This window comes from Xiphophorus couchianus, chromosome 17 (assembly GCF_001444195.1).
Source record: "Xiphophorus couchianus chromosome 17, X_couchianus-1.0, whole genome shotgun sequence".
NCBI classification, from domain to species: domain Eukaryota; kingdom Metazoa; phylum Chordata; class Actinopteri; order Cyprinodontiformes; family Poeciliidae; genus Xiphophorus; species Xiphophorus couchianus.
Window position 1 is genome coordinate 3205944 of NC_040244.1, and position 25763 is coordinate 3231706.

Below are 25763 nucleotides of genomic sequence, written 5' to 3' on the forward strand. Positions count from 1 at the left end.
TTTTGTCACACTGTTTCAAGTTACTAAATCTAATTTCAATATGAAGGATAATCTTTATAAACACAAAACAGATTTTCTTTTAAATCTGTTTATTAAGATGATTAAATGTACTTTCAGGGGAAAACAGCTTCCCAAACCAACCTGGTCCTATGCAAAAAATGAATTGTCCACTAAATCTACTAATTAGCTTGTACTAACACTTTGTGATAACTGGCAACCAGTCTTCTGGTTAAATAGAAAAGGCTGTTTACATTCATGCCACCGCATCTCAATCGGATTTAAGTTCAGACTTTAATTAGGCCATTCTAAAACCTTTATTTATTTAAATTAAAATTGATTAGGTCACTTAGAGGTGGACTCACTGGTATCCTTCACATCTAGAAGCCCCACATCATAACATGACCACCACTATGTTTGACAGCCGGTTTGATGGGTTTTGTTTGTTTTTTTCCTGAAACGCTTTGTTAGTTTTAACACCAGATGTAATATGAAGTAGACCTTTTAAAAAAGAAATTAACTTTAGTCACGGAAAAACTTGGGAACAAGAGATAACAACGGATTTTCTGCATCTCGTTTTGTTAAACATTTTTATTTGATTCGTGTTTTTCGTTCAAATGTATGTGTAACAACAGTTAACAGTTAAAACAAGTTTTAAAATAGTTCCATGCTTTTGTTCCCTCAGTCTTAGAACTCGTTTTGAGTCATTATATAGATACTAATCAATTCCGAGACCTGAATGATAAACAGATTTACCGTTTTAAAATATTGTCTTTCGAAAGACACATTTTCGTTGGAGAACTTGGCATACTCTTCTATTGTTTTTCTATCGTCAGACAGCGAGAAAATAACTCGCGAGGATGTAGAGCTGCTGTTAAGATTTGGTTGTGAGCTTGAATGCAACCGACACAACCACCTCGGTCCAGCATAACCTTTTGTCTGTTACAAGGTTCAAATGGGAAACGTAGTTAATTTTTAAAAAATATAGTCCGTTCCAAATAATTATTTTTAGGATGCAACTTAACGATCTCATTTAGAGCACGAAAATGTCAACTCATCAAAAATGTGCGTTACCAAATTAAAAAAACAAAAACCTTTGGAAATGTAGGTATGCTACCTGCAACGTTGCGAAGTGTTCATTTATGCTACGAAACTAAACTGATCGAGGTGTCATGAAATAGTAATTATGTACTCTTTGGCTTTTCGGTGGTTTTGGAAAGGTGATGGTACATCTGAATATTTTTTAGTAGTGAAAGTTTTTAATAGTCTACTAAAATTATGCAACGTATGCAACAGGAGGGAGTGAAAAAATAGGAAACACCAGAATTCTTAGGAATGACTTGCGTTCATGAAACACGGAGAAGGAAACAAACCCGGTGCGCAGCTCCATTGCGCACGCTGCCCCTCTGTGCGCTCTGGAGAGACTTTGGTGATCTTTTTACGCGGCTAGAATTTTCACTCTTGCAAACGCTTTAGAACCAAGTTGAGCCCCAACATGCTCACATGTACATGTTTAATACACGATACAAACAACTGAAACGTTTATTTGAAGCGCAAAAGATGGCTGTGCCACTAAAGGCAATAAAACTCCCACCCGGTGCTGCTGAAGGGAGACAACAATTTACGCACAACAAAAATGTGTTGCTGCTTTAATAATCGGTCATAAGTAGCATTTTTAGACCTGCATTATTTGGCACGTGGCATGCCTGCAGCAAAGCAGTAACCTGTAAAGTAACAACCATATCAGATCTCCTATAATAAACAAAAACGATCGCCTTATTCTTCCTTTGTCCTGGTTGGCATGGAGATGATGGTGTCCAAGAACGCCTGTTCTCCATCCAGTCGTCCTGTCTGTACACACACAGTTGCAGTCCTTTCACTCATGGTTAATGTATAATGTGGGCCATATGGCTTTGTAAAATCGGAGCCTTTATGTCGATGCCACTTCGGTGTGTGTGGACCCAACTAATGATATTCAATTAGTCATTAAACAGGCCCAAAGACGAGCCTTGTGTGGGGTTTTCACATGAGCTAATATTTGCTTGTCAAATATTTCCCCTGGAAAGCGTTTACAACGCATTTTTATCTGCTGTCTGCCCAAGGAACATCTGTGAGGATGTTAGCCTCCCACTTCTGGATAAGCGAGGTCCCCCCAATTGGTCCTCTTCTTGCGCCTGTATGTACGCGAGGTCTATTTGTTCACGTTTTGAAGGAAAATGTAATAAAACGAGACAACCTGAAGGATTTATGATTTATCAAAAGCACTTTACCATATGGCAGTCATCATTGGAGCAGATTTCCAAATGTTTGCTTTATGAGAGGAGGCCAGAGATCCTTTTAATCCGAGGCACTTCAGCTGTGAACGAGGATGCTCGTGTCACGTGACTGCAAGCCCAGAAACACACTGGAGCTGATTCATTCGATTCCTGGCAAGCTGGGCTCAATATGTTGCCAAATATGAAGCTGGAACAAACACAAAAGTTTAAAAGCTGAAATTAAGCGTGCCTCAATCTCTCCAATTAAGACCATCGGTCACTGCGCAAAAAGGAACTGATGAGAACACGGGAGGGAGGGTAAAATAAAATTAGGGAATATCAGAAAAATTTGCTGCACTGTCAGGAACTAGGGGTTTTATTTATTCATTTTTTGCAGCCCATCCCTTAAATATAAAAAGTACCAAGTAAAGATTTTACAAGTACCTTATAATGATCAACTTCAATTAATATTAATGGGATTTTAGGTGACAAACCAAGAAAGTAGTGCCTAATTATGAAGTGCAAGGAGAAGGATGCACGTTTTTTTTTTGTTGAAATTTTTATGACTAAAAACATAGAGAATGTGGTACATCATTATTTGGTCACTTTAATTAAGCACCCCTTAATTAAATCCAGTGCAACTTATTTCCTTGAGACTGAGGAAATAAGCTTACATTTGTAAATAGAGTTCAATTGTATGTACAAAAAATCTGTTTTATGAAGGGATCAGAAGTTTGTTACAGAAACAAAACAAAATGGTCAAACGGGACATTTTGGTTAAATCATGGTCAGGACATGAAACTAAATTTCATGAAGCAATGTTCAATTAATCACGATAGTGGAACGCGTATAAGGTATCTGCAAAAACACTGCAGATAGAATGATGTATAATCATATTATAGTAATATAAAAATATAAAATGCATAGTCTTCAAATAAATTAAATTTAATTTGAACATTGAACATACAACCACAAACTGAAATTTACTTCAGTTGGGTATATTGCAACCTAACACAAAGGAGGGCATTTTTTTTAAGTAGATGGAGAACAATAAAAGATTTCAAATATGTTTTTCTTGAAAAGAAAAAGGGAGAGTTGTGTGCATTTCTATTCAGGCCCCTTGCACTGATACCCTTCAATAAAATCTAATGCAGCCACTTACCATCAGAAATTAGTAAACGAACAAATGGCCACACAGACTCCCTGCAGTTTAAACCCAGTTTTACCCTCATGTTCCCTCCCAGCTTTATTGACGTTGCAGGAAGTATGCAACCACGTTATATTCAGCTCTTGTAGGCTTATAAATCTCCGCCAAGAGCTTTGATTCCGCACACTGTCAATCTTAAGAGGCGTTTAGAGTTTAAGGCTTCGAGCTTCATCCTGAATTCGGTCCTGCACAGAAAAGTTAGGAGCCTGGAACCAAGCGAGGATGTGCGGAACAAGGATTAGTCTGCAAAGCCAAGGTTAGTTTTGCACTTTTTGTGAACATCTATCAAACTTTGGCACGTTTTAAGCCGAGTTATAAAATTGAAGGTGTGTTACGACAAGGTGGTGGAAGTGTCAACCAATTAGGAGGAACCTTTCTCAACGGCAGACCTCTACCGGAGTCCAAGAGAATGAAGATGATTGAGCTGGCCTCGGAGGGAGTCCGCCCAAGTGAAATATCCAGAATTCTCCGGGTGCGCACAATCCAAACAGCTCAGATAAAACACGTTTCAGGGAGGGGAAAAAAAGCGTAATTACAACGGGAACCGGATTGATCAAATAAAGTCGATCTGTAATGGATTGCACCTAACTCAGTGCGTCTTTGTAGGTATCCAACGGGTGCGTCAGCAAAATACTGTGCCGCTACAGGCGCACAGGGCTGGTGAAGCCCAAATCCATAGGAGGCAGCCGCCCTCGGCTTCTCACCCCCGGCGTCATCTCCAACATCATCCAATGCAAGAGGGAAACGCCAACTATTTTTGCTTGGGAAATACGAAAACGACTTGCAAGAACTTGTAAAGCCGCAAAAATTCCTAGTGTAAGTGGAATAAAGAATGCTTTGAATTTGATCTTTTATCTGCAGTTGATAAAGCTTTTTGCGCGCCGTTTCCTGCAAGGTGTCATCCATAAATAGGATTTTGCGAGAAATCCACCTGGATCGTGGAATAATGTGCATGGAGGTCAATGCTCCCATCAGAGCTGAGCAGGGTAAGTTATCAAAAGATTTCACTTTGACAGCAATGTTGTACACTCATTAATTATGAAGAGTTTCACACTGATCTTTTGTTTTTAAATATACCAAGTCATGTTGTAGTAAATTCTTGCAGTTAACGGATTAATATAATTTCAATATGCTTAGTACCTAAACCTCACCTAAATATATTACCTAATTTCTGATCTATTTTTTAGGGTGTGTTTACTTAAAAAGGTTAAATTCTTAATCATTTGAAGGATAACTATAGACATTTTGCAAAGCACATTTAAAAGGACTCTGGTCCTCGAGGACTTCTGAAAACATTAGCGAGCGAGTTCTAAACCAAACGGTTTAGAACTCGCTCGCTAATGTTTTCAGAGCGAAGGTTTACTTTTTGCTCACCTTGAAACTAGCATTTGTGAAATATTTTTGTGATTGTAAAGGCATCTACAATCACAAAACTTGTGATTGCTAAAACGGTCTCTTGTTACTGAACAGTAGCAAGAGACCGTTTTAGGTCCTTTGATGACATCTTAGGTTGTTTTTTTTTTTGGAACTTCTTTTAGCTTCCTACCATTTACCTTCACAATGAACTTGGTTGGCCAGTCACAACTGGGCATGTTTGACTGTTATCTTGAGACGCCCTTAAATCTGTTACCAGACAAACTACTACAATATTCTGACTTGCTGCCTTAGACTGAATAGTCAGATGCACAACAAACTAAATGTTAAACAGGGCCAACCTTCAACATTTTTAAAGCTTATTTGTTTTAATAGTATAATTAGATGACTTGAGTCTGTTAATTTGGACAATATAAGTTATTATGTACACCTTTCTGAAAAAGTCATATTCAAACTAGGGGGTGTAATTTTAATAGCTAATACATACTTTCAAAAATTCTATTTTTTTTTTTTTATTCTATTTTATGGAATCAAAGGAATCAAACTGAAGTGCTAACTAATGTATTTTTTGCAGATCATTACTCTGTGGTTGAAGAAGTAAACAAGGAAGTGATGAACTCTGATGACCAGAAACCTGAAGGTGCCCGGCACAAGAACCGCACCACTTTCACCCCGGAGCAGAGCAGAGCACTCGAGCAAGGTAATCATCCAGTTCATCATCCTGTGACATTCCAGTGTGTTTACGCTCAGGAAAATATACGCTCATCTCTCTCGAACCAGAATTTTCCCAGAGCCAGTACGCTGATCTGTATACAAGAGAGAAACTGTCAGCTGAAATTAAACTTCCTGAGGACACCATTAAGGTATAATTTTGATCACGAGAGTAGTTTGTATACACAAACACATTCATATCATGACACATGATGGTTAATTTCCTTCTTGTAGGTATGGTTTTCAAACAGACGAGCTAAATGGAGGAGGGAAACCAAACACAGAAGTAGAACAAAGAGTAAGGATGTTGGGGCAAAAATACAACATAGCTGTGTATATGGGAGAAACTGCAAAGCAGGGATTAGTTTGCAAATAATTGTGCAAGTGTCACATAACTACAAGAAAAAATAAAATAAAAATTACATTCATAATTTTTTAGAAAACAAATCTCTCCCCTACAGCTTCAGACCTGCAGCAGCAAAGAGATTGCCTTCTTTTAAATCAAGCCCTCACACACAGCTTTACGTCGCAGGTAGGTTGTGATTTACTTTTTAGATTAAGCTCTTACAGCTCATTTGGTCTTTGCTGTAGAACTTAAAACTTAAACTTCAGTTCTGTCGTTTTAATCTCTGCTTCAATCAGTGGTGAGGTAAAACCCATTTACTTGAAGTTTTTCTGGCTCTAAACACCTTAAAATGTCAGATTTTCGTGACACTTTTATGTCATGTAGAAATGACTGATAAGTCATGTCAAAGCAATTTTCCCACATTGTGATATATATCCCAACATTTGAAATACAAATATATTGGTTTGGCTTAAAGTAGGGATTTTCTTTAGGAGAAATTTCTATATGTATGGCACATGTGAAACTGAAGACCCTGCAGGCAATTCTGGCCAACCATAAGCTTTGATGAGGCCCTCTAGACTCTAGGGATAAATAAATAGAAAATTCAAGCTAACAGTTGTGTCCTTGTATTTTACTTTATCAAATCAAAGTAGTTGTAATCTGTGTTCTGCCAATGTGAAAAGATGTATAACATTATTTAATTTTAAGAAGTCTATCAAATGCAGAGACAGCGCTTAATATCAATATTTTAAACAGCTTAATGGGTTTTATTAATACATTCTGACATAACTGGTCCTTTGAGGATATTCACGATCTTCATATGGCCCAAAAATTAATACTATACAATATTATTGCAATTAATGCGTTGAACTACTGCATAAATGCTTAGTGTTTTCATAGCATTTTCTCATTTGCATTCTGTAGCTAAAAACAAAAACTGAAGAGGTTACAAAGTATCAGAAGGACTACATTGTATAAAGGTATCAGTCAGGAAAAGGGTACATGGCAGTATTTTCATCTGAATATATGCGGAAAGGATTTTGAAGAGATTAATTACTGTCCCACTTTTTACATTTAGTTTGTCTTAATTTTAACAAGGGGAGATGTACACATTTTTAAAAACGGTCATTGTTGGTTGTAGGAAACGGACGCATTAAGAATAAACTGTCAAAACAACGCTTTCCTACCCAGAGTCTCCAGGAAGCTACACAATGGTTTCTTCTCTCAAACAGCAGCTGGTAAGATCTTTTATCAGAGTTGAGTTTCAATCTGCTAAATAATCTAAACACTTTTATGTTCAAATTATTAGCCTACAAAGTTTCACTAATTCTATTTATGGGTGGAATAGTGAAGACTGCAATGAATAACTAGCATTGCAATGATCAACAAAAGCATAATTTAGTACTCAATTTGGACAAATTCCCTGTAATATTGGGTTTCAACTACTAACACTGTGCTTCTGCAATCCATTTATTGCAAACACCTGAAAAATTTTACAATAAAACTAATTTGCAGGAAGAGTTGACTCGTAGTTACAACTTTGATTTCTCTGTCAGCTACACATATTTTTGCTTGCCAAAGTTTAGTTTATTACTTTATTAGATTTGTTTCTGTTGTGTACTTCACAATTATATTGCCACCCTTAAATAACTGAACATTGATAATACATTTGAAGAGAGAAGGAGAAACAGTTATTAATGGCAAAGGTATAGACTATTGTATATCTAGGTTCTAAATGCAGATGTTCAGATGCTTACAAAAGTCACTTAAATACATTTAAGCTTCATTTTGGTCAGTTTTCCGGTGAAGTTGCTTGATTCCTTCTAGTTTCTTATGCTTTGAAAGTTTGGCGTACAGGTGCGCAGGTGTATTAATATGTGTTCTCCCTTAGTTCCTCAGCAGCTGTGTGACACGTTGCCACAGACCGTCAATAGGACTCCACGGCATTGCAACAGAGATGCAGTCACGTTTCCATTGACTCAAGACAACATGTACTCAAAGAACACTTTCCAGCTGGCCTCTGAGGACATCATAACCCACTCCCATGTCTGCCAGCAGTGGAACACATCGTTTATGTGGAGCCAGTTTCAAACAAACGGAAACTTCCTGTCTCCCCAGGATATGCATCAACTGGGTGGCATGGTATGAAAGTGAGAATGGATTTCTGCCTATGGTGAATGAGTTTAGCATGTAGAGTTAAAGATGTAATTCTAATAGATTTGAGTAAATTACCTTCTAGACTGCAGAGAATTTCTGGCCAGTAGATGGAGACAAAAGACTGACATTGCAACAAGTCCTTCACACTTCGCTTCTGTAAAATGGATACTGTAAAACGATAAATTCAGTATTGCAGAAAAGATTTGTTTCATTGATACAAGAAAATTGATTCAGTAAAATATTATATTGAAAAGATCTGTCACATTGACTATTTGAGAAGATAAAAATGATGCAATAATTTCCCTCATAAAAATGGAAAAAAGGTCAATCCATTATGTACTAAATAATGTTGGAACGATGAACTGTTTTCTTTCTTTCACTGGAATGTTTTACTGATGTGCCTTTCCAGGGAACAAGTTCTTAAATACTAGGCTCTAAACTCTGATGTAACCAATAAACGCAGGCCTTGCTTCACAGGGAGTAGATTTTTAGAGGGTACATCAAGTGCTAACAGAGAAAATTAAAAGATAAATTAGAAGATGTTGTATGACCTCAACCCAAAGCGCTTTCATGTTTCTTGTCAGTGACTTACTTGTTTGGCCTGATGACTTGTCAACATAAATCAAAGCTGCACGGATCATTTGCAATCACCATAAAGTGATATGGTTGCTATCGCTTTAACAGCCTGTGGGCTTTGCTGTTTTGCAAAAGTGCAGAAGGAGGTGAAGGCAGCCTTCCAAGATTTTCTAGGGAAAGCCAGTGGGAGAAACATTAAAAAAAGAAGCTTCAAAAACTCTGAACATGACCTGATATCTGCATGGCTTCGCATCTGTTTTTATTACTGTAACAGGGCAAAGGCATTGAGTTCCTTCAAGTCCCTTTACAACAGCAAAGAAACACTACTCTGAGATCCCTGATAATTAGCCATAAGGGGAAGGCCCAGGATCAGAACGCAAACAGCTTGGTCAGCAGTGTGGAAATGGCCTACTGACAAATGACTCTCATTGGAATAACACCATAAGTAAATGATATCTCCACATGACAGCGTCTAAGCAGTAATTTGTACAATTGCTTCTGTGCGGATGTGTTTCGTACAATGAGCTTAATTTTCATATGCATCAGAGATGAGTAACCACATTGCAAACCTAATACTGACACACATCATTTTCAATGTGATTTTGAGTAAAATCAAAACCAAAGGCTTATGGCTTGAATTCCATACAGTCCAATTTAAACCAAATAAAGTGAAAACGCAAAAGCACTGGACCAGAAGTCCTATCAATGGCAAAAAAACCCCCAAACTGCAGAGATAAAGAAAGTAATACTTGCATCAATAACTGTATATCAGACAGAGAGGCAAGTGCCGAACCATGAGTATTTTAAATAGAAAGGCAAAGAGAAGATCATTGTTTGCAGCAAATCTCCGTCAATGGGTATGTTGAGGGAAACACAGTATTCAAGACATAAGGACTAAGCCAAGAGTGCTTTTCCTTGAACGATGCATGGAGTATGCACTTTCGATTTCCACAGGCAACAAAATCCAAGAGTAGAGGTTATTAATGGCAGCAATAACCCAGTTAATGTCTATCCATTAAAACTGGACAAACAGGTAAGGCAGAAGCTTCGAGTCAGGGAAGGGTTCCGCGAATCCTCAGGAGCTGCAATCCTGTGACTTTTACATGCATTCTTCTTCAGCACAGCTAACCAAACAGCTTACCAAACTAGTTATTCATCTCTGGAGAGGCCTGGTAAGGACTCATTCATTTTCATCAGGTGTGTTGGAGAAAGGATGTATATAAAAGATGCAGGATAGTAGCTCTCAAGGATTGCCCTCAAGCACCACTTATTTATGGCAAACAAAAACAAAAATACACACAATTATTGACCAGAATCTGTAAGACAGACATATAGTAAACCAATTCTGAGTCAGGATTCCTTTTATTTAGGACAGGTAAATAAATTTAAAAAAAAGTTTAACTGGGCATGGCAGCCAGCACAGGGTGTTTGACAACCTCTCCTGTTTGGTCTTTTTACTTGCTTTAGTAGACTTTACGCACTGAAAGTGTGTGCAATTTTTTACTTTTTTTTAGTTATCAAAAAAAACAAATGCAACAATGCATAAATAAACAGCTTCAAACAAATAAATTCACATTCAGAAATGTATAGGGGAAAAAACCCAATATACATTACCAAAAACATCCCTCTGCTTGTCAAACACTGAACAGCAACAGCTACACTGAATGAAGCAAAAAAAAAAAAAAAAAGAAACAGGTGTATGGCCAAAGCTAATCAAATTCAAGGTAACCACACCCGTTGTTCCTGGCACTACACTACCCTCTTGTGGGTCAATGGGGCAATACAACCATGTTAAACGACACCATCTTAGCTGTACATTAGCGGCACCCCATTATTGGCAAACCAAAAATGACACTGGTGAACACAAAGCACTGACCTAGTAGTACTTTTTAAAAAAAAAATTAAAAAACAAAAACAGAAGAGTACACTCTTAATAGCATCTGCTATAATAATGTGAAGAGCAAAAGAAAATAGCAAAGTTTGGGAAACTAAGCTATTAGGTGCTAATAGCATCTAAATGCCAAACTTCTGAGGCATGTATTAGCAACTCACAACATGTATTTAATAGATTTTTTTTCTGTCAACAGACTAGGCTGAAGAAAAAAAAAAAAACCCATCTTGGAACTGGAGAGCATCTAAACTATGGACTGAGTCCATTACAAACAGGACATTCCCAGTCTCATCCTCTTGAACTCTTTATTTCATAATGCAAGTGGAACTGTTTCATTTGAAGATAACACATTAATAATTTTTGGAGCAGTTACATCTATCAAATGCAAGAAAAAAAAAGAGCTGCAACTTTTTACAAGTGCTGACCTAAGAGTGTAAACAGGATACACAAAATCTCATGAGAGATTATTTTCTTTCTACTTTGAGTATTTTTATCAATGTTTAGCATGGCAGAGTCTCAGTACCTGTCCACTGTCTTTCATGCAAGAAATCCCTAGAATACCGTTTTAAAACCTCCACTGATGATTTGGCACAAATACTAAGCTTAAATCTGGAGCACAAAGCATTTCTTATCTCATGTTGAGCAACCCCAAAGTTAGCTGAAAAGCTCATCCAGAGTGAACTCCACACCACTTAAGCCAACGATCTCCACATTTGTTATCCCAACGTTTCTGAGGACGTTATAATTTATCTCCTCGACTAGTTGTATGGATAACCCCTGCTGCTGCAGCCACTCAAGAATATTCATCATACACAAGGAGTTTGCTTCTCTCAGCGGGAGAAAGTCACGACCGCCAAAAGCAGAATGAATGGAATTATTTGAACGAAAGCATGCAAAGGCAGAGAAACGGGTCACTGTAAAACTGTTTATTACAAATAGAAATATAAAGGGATACAAAAATCTGAAAAATATCATGATACAAAAGAAATAGCAGCTGTATTTTATGAGTGTGCTGTTCACAAAATATACAACTCATATCTACATATTTACATTACATTAGGCTGAATTAAATAACAGTTGCAACACATTCAGGACATAATCAGAACAAAACTCCCATGGAAATAAAAACATTTGACATCTGGTTTCAAAGACATAAACTTAACCAACAAAAGCCTGTTTTTGCATAGTAATCAGAAAAGAAGCAAAACGTTACAATAGAAAACGAGAAAGAAAACAAGAAAAGAAAGCCCTGAAATGTTCTTGTCCATTTTAGAAGTTTAGCTCATTTGTAATGAACTGAAATGAGGTGGAAAGTGGCTCTTTGGTTTGTTGAATCAAGGTCGAAAGCTGGAACTCATGGAGACCACATGCTTGAGATAGCAGGATAACAGCACAACGTGGTTTGTTTTTGCATAGTAGAGAAAGCTCTCACTATGCAAACCTTTTTTCAGCCACATTTCAGCAGCTGATGAGCCATCTCTGTCTTTTAGTGAAGTCCGAGCGAACCGTATATTTGTTTTCTTCACATTTCACCAAGCTTCCCAACTTCTTTGATACCATGTTTGTAATAGAACCCACAAAGTAAGCATACCATCAAATTATGAACCCAATTATGACAATTTTTGTCCTCTCAGTTAAAAAAATAAATATAAATTACTACATTATACTAAGTTTTAAAAAAAAAATATTCCACACAATCAGAAGTTCAAAGAAGCCTATCCAACGATACTAAATGAACCGACAATAATCCAGATCTATAAGACCTATAAAAATTTACACAACGTCAGGAAAAACAAATAAATCTGCGGGTCTGTACACACAGTCACTTTTTATATAAAAGAAGAAAACATGTTCTACTGACCACACACAGCCCACCAGGGGCCACAGTTCCCTCCAAACTGGATACCAAACAGCCATGTTATATTTGGCATGGCTCTTCTCTCTCTCTCATGCTACAAATATTAGTATAAGATCTGGAGCAGTTTGCTCAGTCCTACTTAGACTCTCTCTCTAGGGGGGGGAAGCCAACAGTTACAGTTAACTGGGGAAAAGGTAGTTCAGCTACTGCACGCAATTAAAACTTCCAGGTTGGCCACAGTTGCTGCTGTTGTGTATTCGATGTACTCATATTAACGATGTATCCAAAGTCCAATTTTTCTAACTCTGTTGGACCTACAGTCAGACAGTTTTGGCTTCATAAACCATCTGACTTACTTATTTTCTCATAGCGAGTCTACGAGGAATTTTCTAATGACATTTTCATGCTTACGTTTTCATTCTTTTAGCCGTTTCCACAGTTGCCTGCTTGATGCTTTTAACACTGAAACAACTAACAGCTGTGATATATGCAAAGTACCTGACGACCAGAGCAGATGAGTGCATTTATAAACTAGACTGGAGGCCAAAAGTGCCACAATAAAATAAATAATTTGACAGATAAATATTTACGAATGTGTGTTTAGAAATAAACCATAATAACTACATTAAAACTTTAATCTATCATGCAAATATGTTGCTACGGATCATTACCATGGCTCCTAGGTTCAGACTGGCTAACTGCAGACCAATCTTGTTTGCTATAAGACTGCTAAAAACTGTGATCGATTTTTTCGGGTAAAAATTAAACAATCCAAAAAAAATTATGTTGAATTGCAACACAGGACTATCAAATCATTAAACAAATGCTGAAATAGTTACATTCATATTTCTAGTATAGGATTAAGTCAAATTATCCTAATTAATTGCAAATTTTATAAAACAATAAAACTACAGATTTATGTATTTATAATATTCTTCCACATTGATTTAAATTATCACCTATTTATTTGAAGATAAAGAGAAAGACAGAGAGAAAGAGATAGATAATTTTGTTTAATATATTTCTTATAGTTTAACTTAGACATATATGATTATCTAATTGCTGTATTGTGGAACTTTTGGCCCTCAGCGTTATTTCATCTTTCCCGTACATAATTTTAATTTTTTTAAAGTAAAAAAAGCACAATTTGTAGCCCAGCTAAACAAATTGAAAGAAACACAGAAATCCCAGTCGAAGAGGAGCTACCTTAACTGGTAGCCACCAAAGAAACCAGGTTCAAGTAAAATTCCAGGACATAAGGTCACCATCTGATTCACAAAACGTCTTTTGTGTTGCCTTATTTGCATGATTTCAGAAATTCTGAACATGTCGCAACAAGGACGCGTGCCACCTATGTGCTAAAGTAGTCGCAAACACATGTCTGGAATGTCTGGAATTTTAAGGTGGGGACATTCCATCTTTTAAATCTGAGCTCCAACAGAGTGGCTACTCTCCCAAAGGTAGTTATCCCTCATTGCTTGGTTCAGCTTGAACAGGACATGCGATGCTTCCTGGTCCCGATTGCCTCTTCATCGGCAGCTTCGTGTAGTGTCCACAACAGGACTCTTCCCATACCGACCCATCAGTTCCTCGGCAAACTGGGGTAAAGTCTAAACACTTTGTAAATCCACTCTGAATAGAAGGCAACATTGACAAACAGGGCAGGCTGGGCAGAGGCACATTTTGTCCTTGGGATGCTCACACCGACAATAACTTTTCGTTGATGCTCCTGGCAAACCAGCGGGCCGCCATAATCTCTCTGAAATTAAATGACGCAGACACAAACAGTAAGTCGACACTTCTAATAATGAACCTCTTCTACAACTAAATCGAGCCTAAAATGTGCTAAACTCTGATTTGAAACACTTCACATAACATCTCTATAAAATCCATTTCAAAAAAGGACATTTAAACAAGAACACTGTTTCAGTCACACAAAGCAGACACACTGTTGACACTCACTTCGCATACGCCTTCACCTATGTTGCCTCCAGCACATATTCTGCTCTTCTCTGCGTCCCCTTTGATCTGTGAGCACATTTCATTGTCGACCATGGGCATCGTCACGGAGTTCAGAGCTTCATCAAGGCCTGTATCTGAACAGAGACCGAGCTACAGTCAGTGATTTAATAAATACTGTAAGGTATAAATAGTTGAGCTTCAGCAGCCTTAAACTTTGAAAGGGTGATGGAGTTAAGGTGAAGGAAGGCAGTACTTTTTGTTTCCCCCCATCCGTACATGGTGCAGTTGGTGCCTTCAGCAATGTGACACTCTTTTACCGGGAGATGAATCGTCGACGCACCGTCAGACACCGGGGCAGGACTGAAACAAACATAATGGTAATTTATAACCAAGCAATCTGAGGATGAAGATGTACATTTCTGTGAAATAATATCAAGGATAATTTCAAAAACAACTTCCAAACAATGGTTTCATTTATGAAGGGAAAAAAAAACAACCTTAAATCAACCTGGCTTTATGTGAAAATGTAATTACCCCCTAAACCTAGAAACTGTTAAGCAACAACAAATGCTATCACGGATGTATGATAAATGGAAATGGAGTGTTTTACATTCCAGTAGAGGAATTTTGGCCAACTATTTATTGCAGGATTGTTATAATCCAGCCACAATTAAGATTTCAAAGGTGAATTTGCTGATTCGGTTCTTATCCCACTGCATAACCTAAACTTAAGGTCAAACTAATGGCTGGACATTCTCTTTCAGGATTTTCTAGTAGAGAGTAGAAGTTATGGTTCAGCCAAGTACACCAAATTGTTCAGGTTCTGACGCAGCAAGCACATCATTTCACTACAACCAACAAGTTTTACCAACTTTTTCTCAAACTCCACATTTATTAGGACCCAAACCTTCCAGAAAATTCCACTTTTGTCAATTTACAGGATATTTTCACCAAAAACTTTGGTGAAAATATTTTTTACATATTTCTGCTGGGCCCCATGTTCTTTTTAGTCACCATTCGTTTCGACCCTGGAACATTCCCACTGATGCTATTTTTGCCCAGCACTTTTCAACTTGTTGAGGCATGGACACTGACCCTGTCTAAGGGAAGTGAGGCCTCAGACAAAACAGAAATTTTCTGGAGACCCAAACTGAGCAAGTAGCATGTTGATAGTTAATATATTTTAACAGATAAATGGAAAGGTCATTGCTGGCTGGGTACTTACTTCTCTAGTTTCAACATAACCAGATTGGATCCTTCAGGGCCACATATCAGGCGAGAAATCCCCAATCTAGGACGGTTTGAAGACTCATTCAGGTGACGCAGCCCGACTTGAATGCTGTAATCCTTGAGATCTGGAACACTGACAAGGAGAGCCAAAAAATCCGGTAAGACACAGAGAAAACCATGGTATGCTTGATTATTTGGGGAAAGTACCAGAAAATAGATCATTACCAGGACGTGAAGCACTGCTCGTAGGTGGTCAAGACCCAGTCCTCCCTGATCAGTGATCCACCACACCGATGAAGCTTCCTAAGACAATTTGCAAAAATAATTTATGACTTGGCAAATCTTCGCAAACTGTGAGAATGTTCCGTAAAACAAAGAAACTGACTTACTTTCTTTGAATGCTCACAACCCAGCCGCCATCTGTTCCTTGCACTTCATGTCCTCCAACTATTCTGGTGTTTATATGTACAAAGCATGATATCTTGGGCCTCGTTAGATCTATATAAGGAGATATTTTGATAATGTTTACTATAGCTTCAAAAGATCAACCATGAAATATGATTTGTTTAGCCAGGTAAATGAACACAGAAGGGTCAGATCTAAAGAATTACAAGGAAAAGAGAGGAGATCAGAGATAGGATGCCAAGGAGGAGGATTAGACTAGTGAGGGCAGATGAGCAAAATGGATACTTACTGTTTGGTTGAGGAGCCACTGTTGGTGATTCGCCTAATATAAGAAAATCATAACAGTAAGAACAGACCTCACAGCAGCAGGGAACATCAGAAAATGGCAGGCTTTATAAAGACTTATCTGCACGTCTGAATCATTGTTAGAGGCTTTGACAGCAAACACTGCGGATAAATTTGTTCAAGACCTAAAAACCTCATGGAGGACATGTTTTACATTATGGAAATCATTATGCAGTCGTTCATAAGAGGTTCTTCAGAGCACCAAGATTGAAACCAGCCACAGAAAATGTTGGATTCAGGAACCAGTGTTGTTTTCTTTCTTTTTTTTAAATAAAAGACTGGCAGTCGGGTTCACCATCTGTTAGCTGTTTGGGCAATGTGTATTATCTGCCAGACAAAACCACAGCTTAAGGATCACACAAGACATCAGACAAGATGGAAAAGAGAAGTGCTATTATTGTGCTCTGTTGTGGTTCCAAAAGTTTGTCAAGCTAAATTATTTTATTTATTGCACCACACCTCAACACCAGCACAATCTTCCAGTCAGTGTGGCTAAAGCATCCTGAAATACTGGTTTAAACTTGAGGATTAGCTGTAAAACAAACACTTTTATGTTTGATAAGTCTCCTTCCAACAAGGCCAGTAAAGTTTTGATAACTGAATGACACTTCTGAGATGCCTGAGAAAAAACAGCAAACATTAAGAAGCCAGTTAGCTTAGCACAGCACTAAAAACAGGAAAGAAAAAGAGATACAAATTATTTCTGGCTATTTATTAGCATTATGCTAATCATCAAAGCCAATACTTTTGACTTGTTTCTCAAAAACTACTTTATATATGTAGTGTTTAGTAGCTTAGCAGAAAGAAAGGAATATGTAGGTAAAAACCTAGCTTGGTTACGTCTATGGCCACAGATTACTTTATTTGCAATATATCTCAGTTTGCTTTGCTAAATGGCATAATATTCTATAAAATATTCTATTTATATGCGTGGTACCTAGCAACAAAAAGTGAAAAGACTTGTCTTAGAACAGACAAGTTCTGACTTGTTCCATAGACAGTTGTTTCTTGAAAAGTTGGTTAAACTTTGGTACAAACACACAAGACTTCCTTGTCTTGTGTGTTTGTACTAAACACACAAGACAAGGAAAAAAAACAAGGTAGCTTTCTCCATCAACAAATTATGTCCCCACCAATCAAAAAAGGATGCTAATAATAGTAACCGTCAATGGTAATTATTTACCTTCTGAAGCTTTCTGAAATACAGATTGTGGGTTTTACATCTGCTTCAGTATTAATCCTGTTGTTTATGCAACACCTGGAAACAGGTGCATCAGCTGGGCCTCTTAAAGTTTATGAAAACAGAAGCGTCCAGGTTCTGCAGTTCCTGAAATCTTGTTTCATATGTTAAAGCGCTTTATTGACTCACATTGCTTCAGCTTGCAGTAGTCCCAGACCAAGCGGTTATTTGGACTCGTGTAACACCAGGGGCCATGTTTGTCTCGGTCTGGATTCCGGCAGTAGTTCCTCTCCAGCCCTACGTGGGATATTGTAGAGTGAGAATCCCCACTGTAAGACACACAAATATAGGTTCTCATATTGCATTTGTTATCATGTGCACAGTGTAACAGAGAGCTAACACTGGGTCACATCATGAAGATTAATACACACCCTCTCGCTCTAAAAATAACCAAGTATGTGTATACTGCACATAGAGCTGCGCTGTCACGCACATACAGTAGATTCACACTGTAAGCAATCCCATTATGCCTGGAAAGTTTGGCTCTGGGTTTCTTATAGCGCAATGAATCCTCTGCCTTCGCTGCACAGAGCACATAGACGGAAACAGAGCTTTCTGAAGGGTGCTCAAGGGAGTATGAAAGTATGTAGTCTAAGCATTCAGCAGGGCTCAGACCAACAGGAGCCACAACCTCTATGGAACGATTTGGTTGTACTCTTGGTAGGAATTCACATCTAATCATGAGTCTTTTCGCCACTTGGCTGTACAAGAATTAAATGCAATCTTCTCAAATATCCAAAATACCCTTGAAAAGTAATTACGAGGTAGGGGTTTGGACACACAGGCACAAAAATGATGCCAAGCGAAGGGCAACAATTTGTCAGGGGATGAAGATAATTCCACTTCCCAGGAGAATGTTAAACAAGCTGTAGCTCTCAGCAGTTTTCCCTGGGATGACCCTTAACCTTGAGCGGGGTAGACTTGCTGGCTGCAGTGGATGCGAGGGAGCTGATTGGCTTTGATCTGTTCTCCTCAGAAAGCACTTCCTCGGGTCAGGGGTCGGTTCTGGAACATGTCCATCTGTCTGTGCCATTCTGGCTTTTAAAATTCTTGTAAATTAAGTAAATCCAACAGCCTTACTTCAGCATAAAGCAACAGGTCCTAAAATGGGCAATGTCTTAGTCAGCGTGGGTCACTTGGGGAGGACCCCAGAGTTTCCTCTCATCAGTAAACTGAATAATAATTAGACCTGGTACTGACCCCCAAGGCACCCCGATTTCCTTTCACTGTTTGTTTTCACTGCTTTGCTTCATTAATATTAAAGAGATTTTCACAAAGTGATGGGAACTGAACAGTCAACACTTACCCAGTAAAAACAAAAAAAGTCTGTATTGCCATGGCAACAAAAACAAGTTCTCTTTACGTTGTTACCTGTTTATATAAGGTGCCCAGTCTGCACAGGGAATTCCTGATCGAGTTGTCGATAAGGCTCCTCGGTACATCTCTCCTTTGTCTTCATAACAATCTGGGCAGGAGTGAGGTTAAGTTATTTTGCAAAATCTCATTAAAAATTCACCACAGTGCCAAGGACAACAGAGTCATGCAGTTTCGCAAACACCTGAATATCTACATAGCATAGAAGCATAATCATGCATTTGCAAAGAAAAACAAAAACACATTCCCCTCTTTGCCCTGCGACAGACTGGCGACCTGTCCAGGGTGTACCCCGCCTCCCGCCTGGAACGTAGCTGGAGATAGGCACCAGCAACCCTCCCGACCCCATTAGGGACAAGGGTGAACAGAAAATGGATGGATGGATGGACATTCCCCTCTTGTGGCTTGGAGCAGTTCGGCGTTGATGACAGCCTGTGTAACTATTGCTCCCCACATATAACAGAACATTTAAACTTCATTTATACTATGTCTGTTCTAAAACAGAGGGCTCGTAGTAAATGTCATGTGTGGTCCTCTGAAATACAAAGCAGGGGAACATGGGAAATGACAGCGAGCGCTGTTGCCAAAGTCTAGTGTTTTTGTTCTCCTGTGAAATGGAATTCATTGGGCAGCGTGCTGCCAAGGGGCTCAGTCCTGTGAGAGTGATTTAGAAACGTCTGAGTAATTTAGCAAAAACATGACATGTGTCTTTAAGCATCTGCGGTTTAGTATTTGAATTATGTTCTCTAAGGAAGAATGCCGGGTTTTCTCTACAAATTACAAGACACTTGTTATTTATTTGTTGCTTCTGATGTTCATGAAAAAGATTTTGTCTGCCACGTATTTAAAAAACTTGTTTCTCATTTGAATACATCATTGCTTAAACCAGGAAGGCTAAAAACAACAGCATGTAAAATGCTCTTAGTAAACTTGAACTTCATATTTCTGTCCCTAGCTATCTTTACCCGACTGTTTCAAACATTTGGTGTAGATTGTAAGGAATGTTCTACAGGAGTTTAGGCCTGAAACAATTAATTGGATTAATTGTGATAAATCGATTACTGAAATAATTGTCAACTAATTTAGTAATTGATTAATTGTTAAATGGAGTACATTGACACAAAAAAAAAAGAGATTGACTGAAAAAACAGCTTAATCAGAGCAGTAATTAAGTCAAAATTAATAATAATAACAATGAAAAAAATATCTGTAAATATGTTTTAGCCAAAAGTCCTCAAGCAGCATACTTTTAGTTTCACCCAGTTCAAGTTTTATTGCATTTTAGGCAATAAAGTGTTTATTTTCTTATTTAAAATAAAACTAAACTATTTATTTATTTGCTTCTTTAATATACTTACCGGTATAATATTGTTTAATAAAGGCTTAGTTTACTAAAATAATCATTAGTTGCAGCCCAACAATAGTTTTGTTTTGAGTGAAAGCTGAAAGCTCAATTGTCTAATGGTTGCTTCTTAGAAACTTTCAAATTTTCAATAAAGTTTAGATAATGGACAAAAGAAAAAGGGATTAAAACCTACGTATTTACCTATTTTTGGTGTGGCTTCTGCATCACATCTGGGGATGTGGGTGCACTTTGTAATCCTCTGGTTAGGGTCTGTGGTGAAGCACCATGGGTAATCTGCTCCATCGGGGTTGCGGCAGTAATTTTCCCGAAGGTCTCTGTAACAAACACATCGGCTACAATTTAAATGACGATGCTGATGACTGTATCGTTGACAGTTATTTGGTTATTTGGTTTCAACACTTCTGCTTTTCTTCCCATCGCTCACTTGCATTTGAAGTTCACAGGAAGAAATGAGTGGTTGTGGGGGAACTGGGAGTCCCACCGCTGACATGTCACTCCCTCTGGAGTGACGTTCATCGTCCCGCGGTAATTTGTGCCGTCCTGCTGGATGCAGGACGTTGTTGTGTTGACATCGATTTCCTCACTGTGATCTGAGTCTGCAAGAGAAAAATGTTGCAGTGAGGGGAGCCATGAGAAAGATGAGAAAGTCACTAGCTGGATCCTAACCGAAGAATGAGGGAGGAAGAAAAGGAGGGAGCTGTTAATCCTCTAAAAAATGTGTCATGTTTAATGTAGAGACAGATGATCAAAAACAGTAGAACTCCCTCCATGCTGCTATTGGCATAGGAAACGCTCACTGTGTTCACAACAGTGGTGCCACATATTCTTGCACACAGGGATTTCCACAAGGATTAATTATTCAATTTGCCTAAAATAGAACTCTTACTGTTGCAAAATAACATCTTCTAAAATATATTATTAGTTGTTAATTTCTTGGGTAAAAGAGAAGCCATCCACAGGACCTTCTAAAAGTATTTGTGTGCCTTTGACCTTTCAACATTTTGTCAAGTCTCATCTCTGGCAAAACTTGAAAAACCGATTTTCACAGACTCTAATTCGAGTTGAGCTATTTTGCAAAGAATGGGCAAACCCTTCAGGCCAGAAGTCTTCAACTCCATGACTCGAGGTCTAGCGTCCAAAACATTTAGATGTGCCTCTGCTTCAACACACCCCAGTCAAATAATGAGATCATCAGCAAGACTCTGGAGACCACGGCTGCATACGGAGGAGGTACAGTAATTCAGGCATTTGAGTCAGGTGTGTTGGACAAGGGACACGCCTAAAAGCTGAAGGACATTGACCCTTGAGGTCAAGTCTTGAAGACCGCTGGTTTAGCCCATCGATGTACAAATCTGATAGAAACACATCCCAAAAGACCTGCAGCTGGAATTGCAGTGAAATGTTGTACACAGTATCGGTCCAGAGAGGGTGAACAACAATGACGTATCTAAAATCTTAATGCAATACATCAAAGTTTGCTTTGTAATTTGACTAAATTGAAGCAGTTTCAGGGGTTACAAATGCCTTTGCACCGTTACCAGTCAGCTTTGAGCCACTTCAACCATCAGCAAACTATTTCAAACATTTTCAGATGGAATTCAACTTTCAGCAGTGCAGGGCTAGTGGCACTTCTCCCCTCTGGAACCCTGTCTTTGTTTCTTTAGCCTTTGACAGATGAGAAGAGGGAAGATGGAGGAGGAACGGGAATGTTTTGAGGCAGAAACGGAAAGGCCGTTGGAAGAGAGGGATTCTTTGGATTGATGTAACGCATGCCAGTGTCTGTGTGCTCCGCACAGTACAGGTCAGTGGTTTTTATCTCACTGAGGGCAGGCATTGAGGGATGCACACATCTGGACAAATGAAGAACCTCCGCCCTCGCTGTAAATCATAAGCTGTACTGTAAAGTGCATGCGTGTGTGTGAGCGTGTGTTTGACGGAGAGAGAAATACATTGCATGTGTTTAGAGGATGCGCACAGCAGAGCATTTTGACAAAAGAAAGAAAGAATTTGCTAATGACATGAACGTTTATTCCCTGCCTCTATTACCTCTGAAGACCAAATGCTGTCAAAGGTACAAATCAAACTCAAAGCCAAATGTAATGCGAGTCAAGTGAAGTTATATTATTCACCTCTACCCTAATAATGTGTGTCAGGTGTGTAACAACTGAAGGTCTTGAAGGGTTTCTCCAAAATTATTTCCATTTACTTTCTGATGAAACACCATTTCCAACAGATCTATTCTCAATTTGTGCGTTGATTAAAGACGACAGAGCTCTGCCTGAGACGTCAGGAAGTAAAAAGTCTCTGACTGCTGTTAAGTAAGGTTGAAGTCTAGTGTCTGTGAGGGCCGTGGCATATGATTCACATCATTTTCATGTTCATCACACCATTCGCTGACCCCCTGAGCCCAAGGAGGAAGCATCTGCAATCGCTTTCCTCCTTTCACATTAAATTGTCTCTAAATGTTGTGATTCAAACCCAACGTTCATGCCACTAACAACTACTGTCCCCTTTCAGAGCCTACATTGCCGTGCAAGCCTCTTCATGTCTGCTGGATATTCTCACATTTTGTCATGTGAAAACCACAAAATTTGGTGTATTTTGGGGGTGATTTTCAGTGACACATCAACACAAGGTAGTGCGCTATTATGAAGGGGGGGAAAAGTGACACATGGTTCAGGCTGCCTGAGTCAATACTTAGTAGGACCTCTTTTTTGTGTTGCAGCTACAGCTGCGAGTCTTTATATGTCTATGTAAACTTTGTACATCGGGAAAACGAAATCATTGCTCCATCTACTTCCCTGACAACTCTAACTGACTTCCCTGTATTTGTTGAAGAGCAGCATTCCCACAGCATGCAGTCGCTGATACCGTGTGTCACTGTGACTATGGTGTACTGTGGATAGATGATGTATGCTTCTTTTTTTTTTTTTAGGTTTTGATGGCTCTAGTGGCCTTTATTTGAAAGTAGTTCGACAGGAAACAGGTTAATGAGAGAGGGGGGGAAGACATGCGGCAAATGTCGCTATGCCGGGAATCGAACCTGCGACCACCGCCACGAGGACTAAGGCCTCAAAATGTGGGTCATGCTTTGCCCCTGCGCCACCACATCACCCCCTGATGTCATTTGCTTTTAACAGCTTGTGGCAAACTGCAAATAGAGTCTCTTCTGACCTGTCAACACTTGCTAATTTCTCATAATGGCTAAATTATGAAGAAATGCCTCTTCACTAAGTCTTCACTAATTAGGGGCTATATAGGGCTATGTCGCAAAATGTTAAAAAAGTTCAATGGGTATTTATGCCTTTATAGAAGACCGTGTGAAGCATGTTGGTACAGTGGCCTTCATTGTCACTGTCCAATTTTCAATCTCTTTATTCAGGCAGACGATCCCAGTAACAAACAACATATTTGCTTTTTCCTTGTTGAGGTGGAAGGATCTTAAACCAAACACCACATTAAACGACGACTTCCAAGACTTCTCAAGGGGGAATTATATCTTCAGACAACCACAAAACCACTGAAGTTCTTGCATGCAACAACTTCAATGATAAAACCTGCTGGTGATACAACCCCCCCCCCCAAAAAAGGACAATGTCTACTGAGTCCTTTAACAGTTTCACAATTGTGTGACACATTGTTTGAAGGTTCGGAGCATGAAAGATGTTAAGAAAAATCTAGTCATAAATCAGAGCAAAAACAATCAGTTGGTCTTGTCACGCTTTCTTTGAAGACTTTAGTCAGCAAAGCTCCCAGCTGGAGATATAAAACACCCTTACCACACATGGTAATGTTGCAGTACTCCCACGGAGTTCTGGGATCCATGGTGTAGCACCAGGGCCGCAGACGGTTATTTGGGTTACGACAATAGTTGTCCCTTAAGTCTTTATCTCGATACCTGCAGGGAGAGAGTGAAAAGAGGGAAAAAAGGAAGTCGGGTGGGAAGTAAGTCATAACAACTGGTGAGGTCTACCTCTCCTGAGCATTAGCGTCATTTATTCAAGCATCTGTCATGGGTGTGTGCTGGTGTCCGTGAGAAAGATCAACGCTGTGGATTTCAACTTACTTTTTGGGCTGGAACGAGTGTACATGAGGCCATTTTGAGTCCCACCTCTGGCATTCCTTGCCGCTTTCAGTTTGGTCCACTTTGCCTCGATAATCCTCCCCATTGCACCTCATGCAAACTTCTGCCAACAAAGAAACAACAATTATCAAAACGTTGTTTCCCCTTCTCACGAAAGCAAACAAAACCTAAGGCATTGAGAAAGCAATAAACTACGCAAACATTAATTAAACTCTTGAGCGCCTCTCGACTTTGGCTTTACTGAAACTGAAACGTTTTGTCCACAGAGGAGATTTCGTCTTACCCTGTGAACACTGTGGTATGCCACACTCCTCAGCTCGTACATTGGGGTCTGTGGTGTAGCACCACGGACCACCAGGATCGTTGTTGGGATTCCGGCAGAAGTTTTCCCTCAGGTCTTGCATTGGGTACCTGTCTGGGTAAAACCTAAGGAGGCACAGATAGACATTGCTGAAGGTGTTAACCGATAGCATGAGCCGTAAAAATAAATTTGCAGGAGTGCTTGCACACTTGCTTGTAGTAGCCGTGTTTTTAGTATCACACTGGCCTGCAAGCGCGGTCCATAACAACTCAAATAAATTCAAAGGGAAACTTAATGATGTTATATGCATAACTCTGTGAAATTCAAGCACCTGCAGTCTGAGCAGGCTACGTTTTCTTTGCATCCTGGAATGATCTCTCATAGCAATCAAATGCAAACCAAGTCATCAATACGTCTCTCTTCTCCATGTTAGCACCTTTTGCATAATCACATTACTAATTGCAACCATTTCCAGACTCTGTGATGTGTGAAGCAGCTCAAATGTCACAGCACGGTAACCAGCAGCAGCAGCGCAGAGTTACGCTACGGGCCAGTTGGAGCAGCCTGAGCAGCTCCTCCGCTGGCCACCTTTGAGCGCATTTAAAGGTAATCCTTCTCTGTCAACTGTTACACCAAATTAGTGTCAAGGAAAGTGTTAGAAATAAGAAATAGCATCCCGTGCAAACATGGTGCAGAAAAGAAGGGGTGATAAAGAATCCCCCCCACATCCTAAGCCAAATGGACAGTGCGTAAAATTCATCTTTTCCTACGGCAGGATGATAAAAACCTGACACGTCAACACTCCCTGATTCATACAGACCACAAGACAGCGACTGACGACAGAGGAAGCTTCAGACTCACTTTACCAAAGAAAAGTGATATAAAACGACTGAATAAGAACTCAAAAATCTTGTCCAACGAGTAACGAGTAAAAAACAGAAAGTTCTTCCTTCTGAAACTTGTTTAAACACTTCCTTGTAGGCCTATTGTATGGTTTCTGTAAAGCTCTTGCAAAGTTTTACTGATCATGCACATCATTCCATCTAATAATGGACATAAACTTAGTCATTTAACTTAGCAAATA

The 25763-nt window shown here is 39.0% G+C and overlaps 2 protein-coding genes across 7 annotated transcripts in view; one reads left to right on the forward strand and one right to left on the reverse strand.

Moving 5' to 3' along the window:
- The first annotated feature begins 3500 nt into the window (after window positions 1-3500).
- pax4 (paired box 4) lies at window positions 3501-8847 on the forward strand. 3 transcript variants are annotated; one of them, XM_028043316.1, is made up of 10 exons: window positions 3501-3715; window positions 3786-3931; window positions 4066-4275; window positions 4355-4445; window positions 5408-5533; window positions 5614-5696; window positions 5779-5842; window positions 5984-6076; window positions 7032-7128; window positions 7782-7931. In XM_028043316.1, exons 1-10 carry the CDS (start codon window positions 3682-3684, stop codon window positions 7798-7800), a joined length of 963 nt encoding a protein of 320 aa, XP_027899117.1. In that variant the 5' UTR covers window positions 3501-3681; the 3' UTR covers window positions 7801-7931. The 3 variants fall into 3 exon arrangements, with proteins under 3 accessions (XP_027899117.1, XP_027899114.1, XP_027899116.1); XM_028043313.1 differs by having other exon boundaries at window positions 3503-3715; window positions 6006-6076; window positions 7782-8847; XM_028043315.1 differs by having other exon boundaries at window positions 3504-3715; window positions 3801-3931; window positions 6006-6076; window positions 7782-8847.
- A 2578-nt stretch (window positions 8848-11425) lies between these two features.
- hgfa (hepatocyte growth factor a) overlaps window positions 11426-25763 on the reverse strand; it is a 35936-nt gene continuing 21598 nt past the window's right edge. For 2 of the 4 annotated variants that reach the window (XM_028044223.1, XM_028044221.1), the window contains exons 5-18: window positions 24662-24804; window positions 24361-24481; window positions 24074-24192; window positions 20719-20890; window positions 20475-20626; window positions 18926-19019; window positions 17684-17823; window positions 16259-16291; window positions 15954-16062; window positions 15790-15867; window positions 15560-15697; window positions 14588-14694; window positions 14335-14468; window positions 11426-14131 (exon numbers count right to left, since the gene is read on the reverse strand). In XM_028044223.1, the coding sequence (XP_027900024.1) occupies window positions 13955-14131; window positions 14335-14468; window positions 14588-14694; window positions 15560-15697; window positions 15790-15867; window positions 15954-16062; window positions 16259-16291; window positions 17684-17823; window positions 18926-19019; window positions 20475-20626; window positions 20719-20890; window positions 24074-24192; window positions 24361-24481; window positions 24662-24804 (1717 nt within the window). In that variant the 3' untranslated portion in view covers window positions 11426-13954. Of the gene's footprint in view, window positions 14132-14334; window positions 14469-14587; window positions 14695-15559; window positions 15698-15789; window positions 15868-15953; window positions 16063-16258; window positions 16292-17683; window positions 17824-18925; window positions 19020-20474; window positions 20627-20718; window positions 20891-24073; window positions 24193-24360; window positions 24482-24661; window positions 24805-25763 lie in introns of those variants that run through there. The other 2 variants (XM_028044222.1, XM_028044224.1) reach the window with 2 other exon arrangements.

Coding starts and splice junctions, on each gene's coding strand:
- pax4 (XM_028043313.1), top strand. CDS start 3,682: ATGTGCGGAACAAGGATTAGTCTGCAAAGCCAAG. Junction 3,932..4,065: donor AAATATCCAGAATTCTCCGG/GTGCGCACAATC, acceptor GCGTCTTTGTAG/GTATCCAACGGGTGCGTCAG. Junction 5,843..6,005: donor ACACAGAAGTAGAACAAAGA/GTAAGGATGTTG, acceptor TCTCCCCTACAG/CTTCAGACCTGCAGCAGCAA.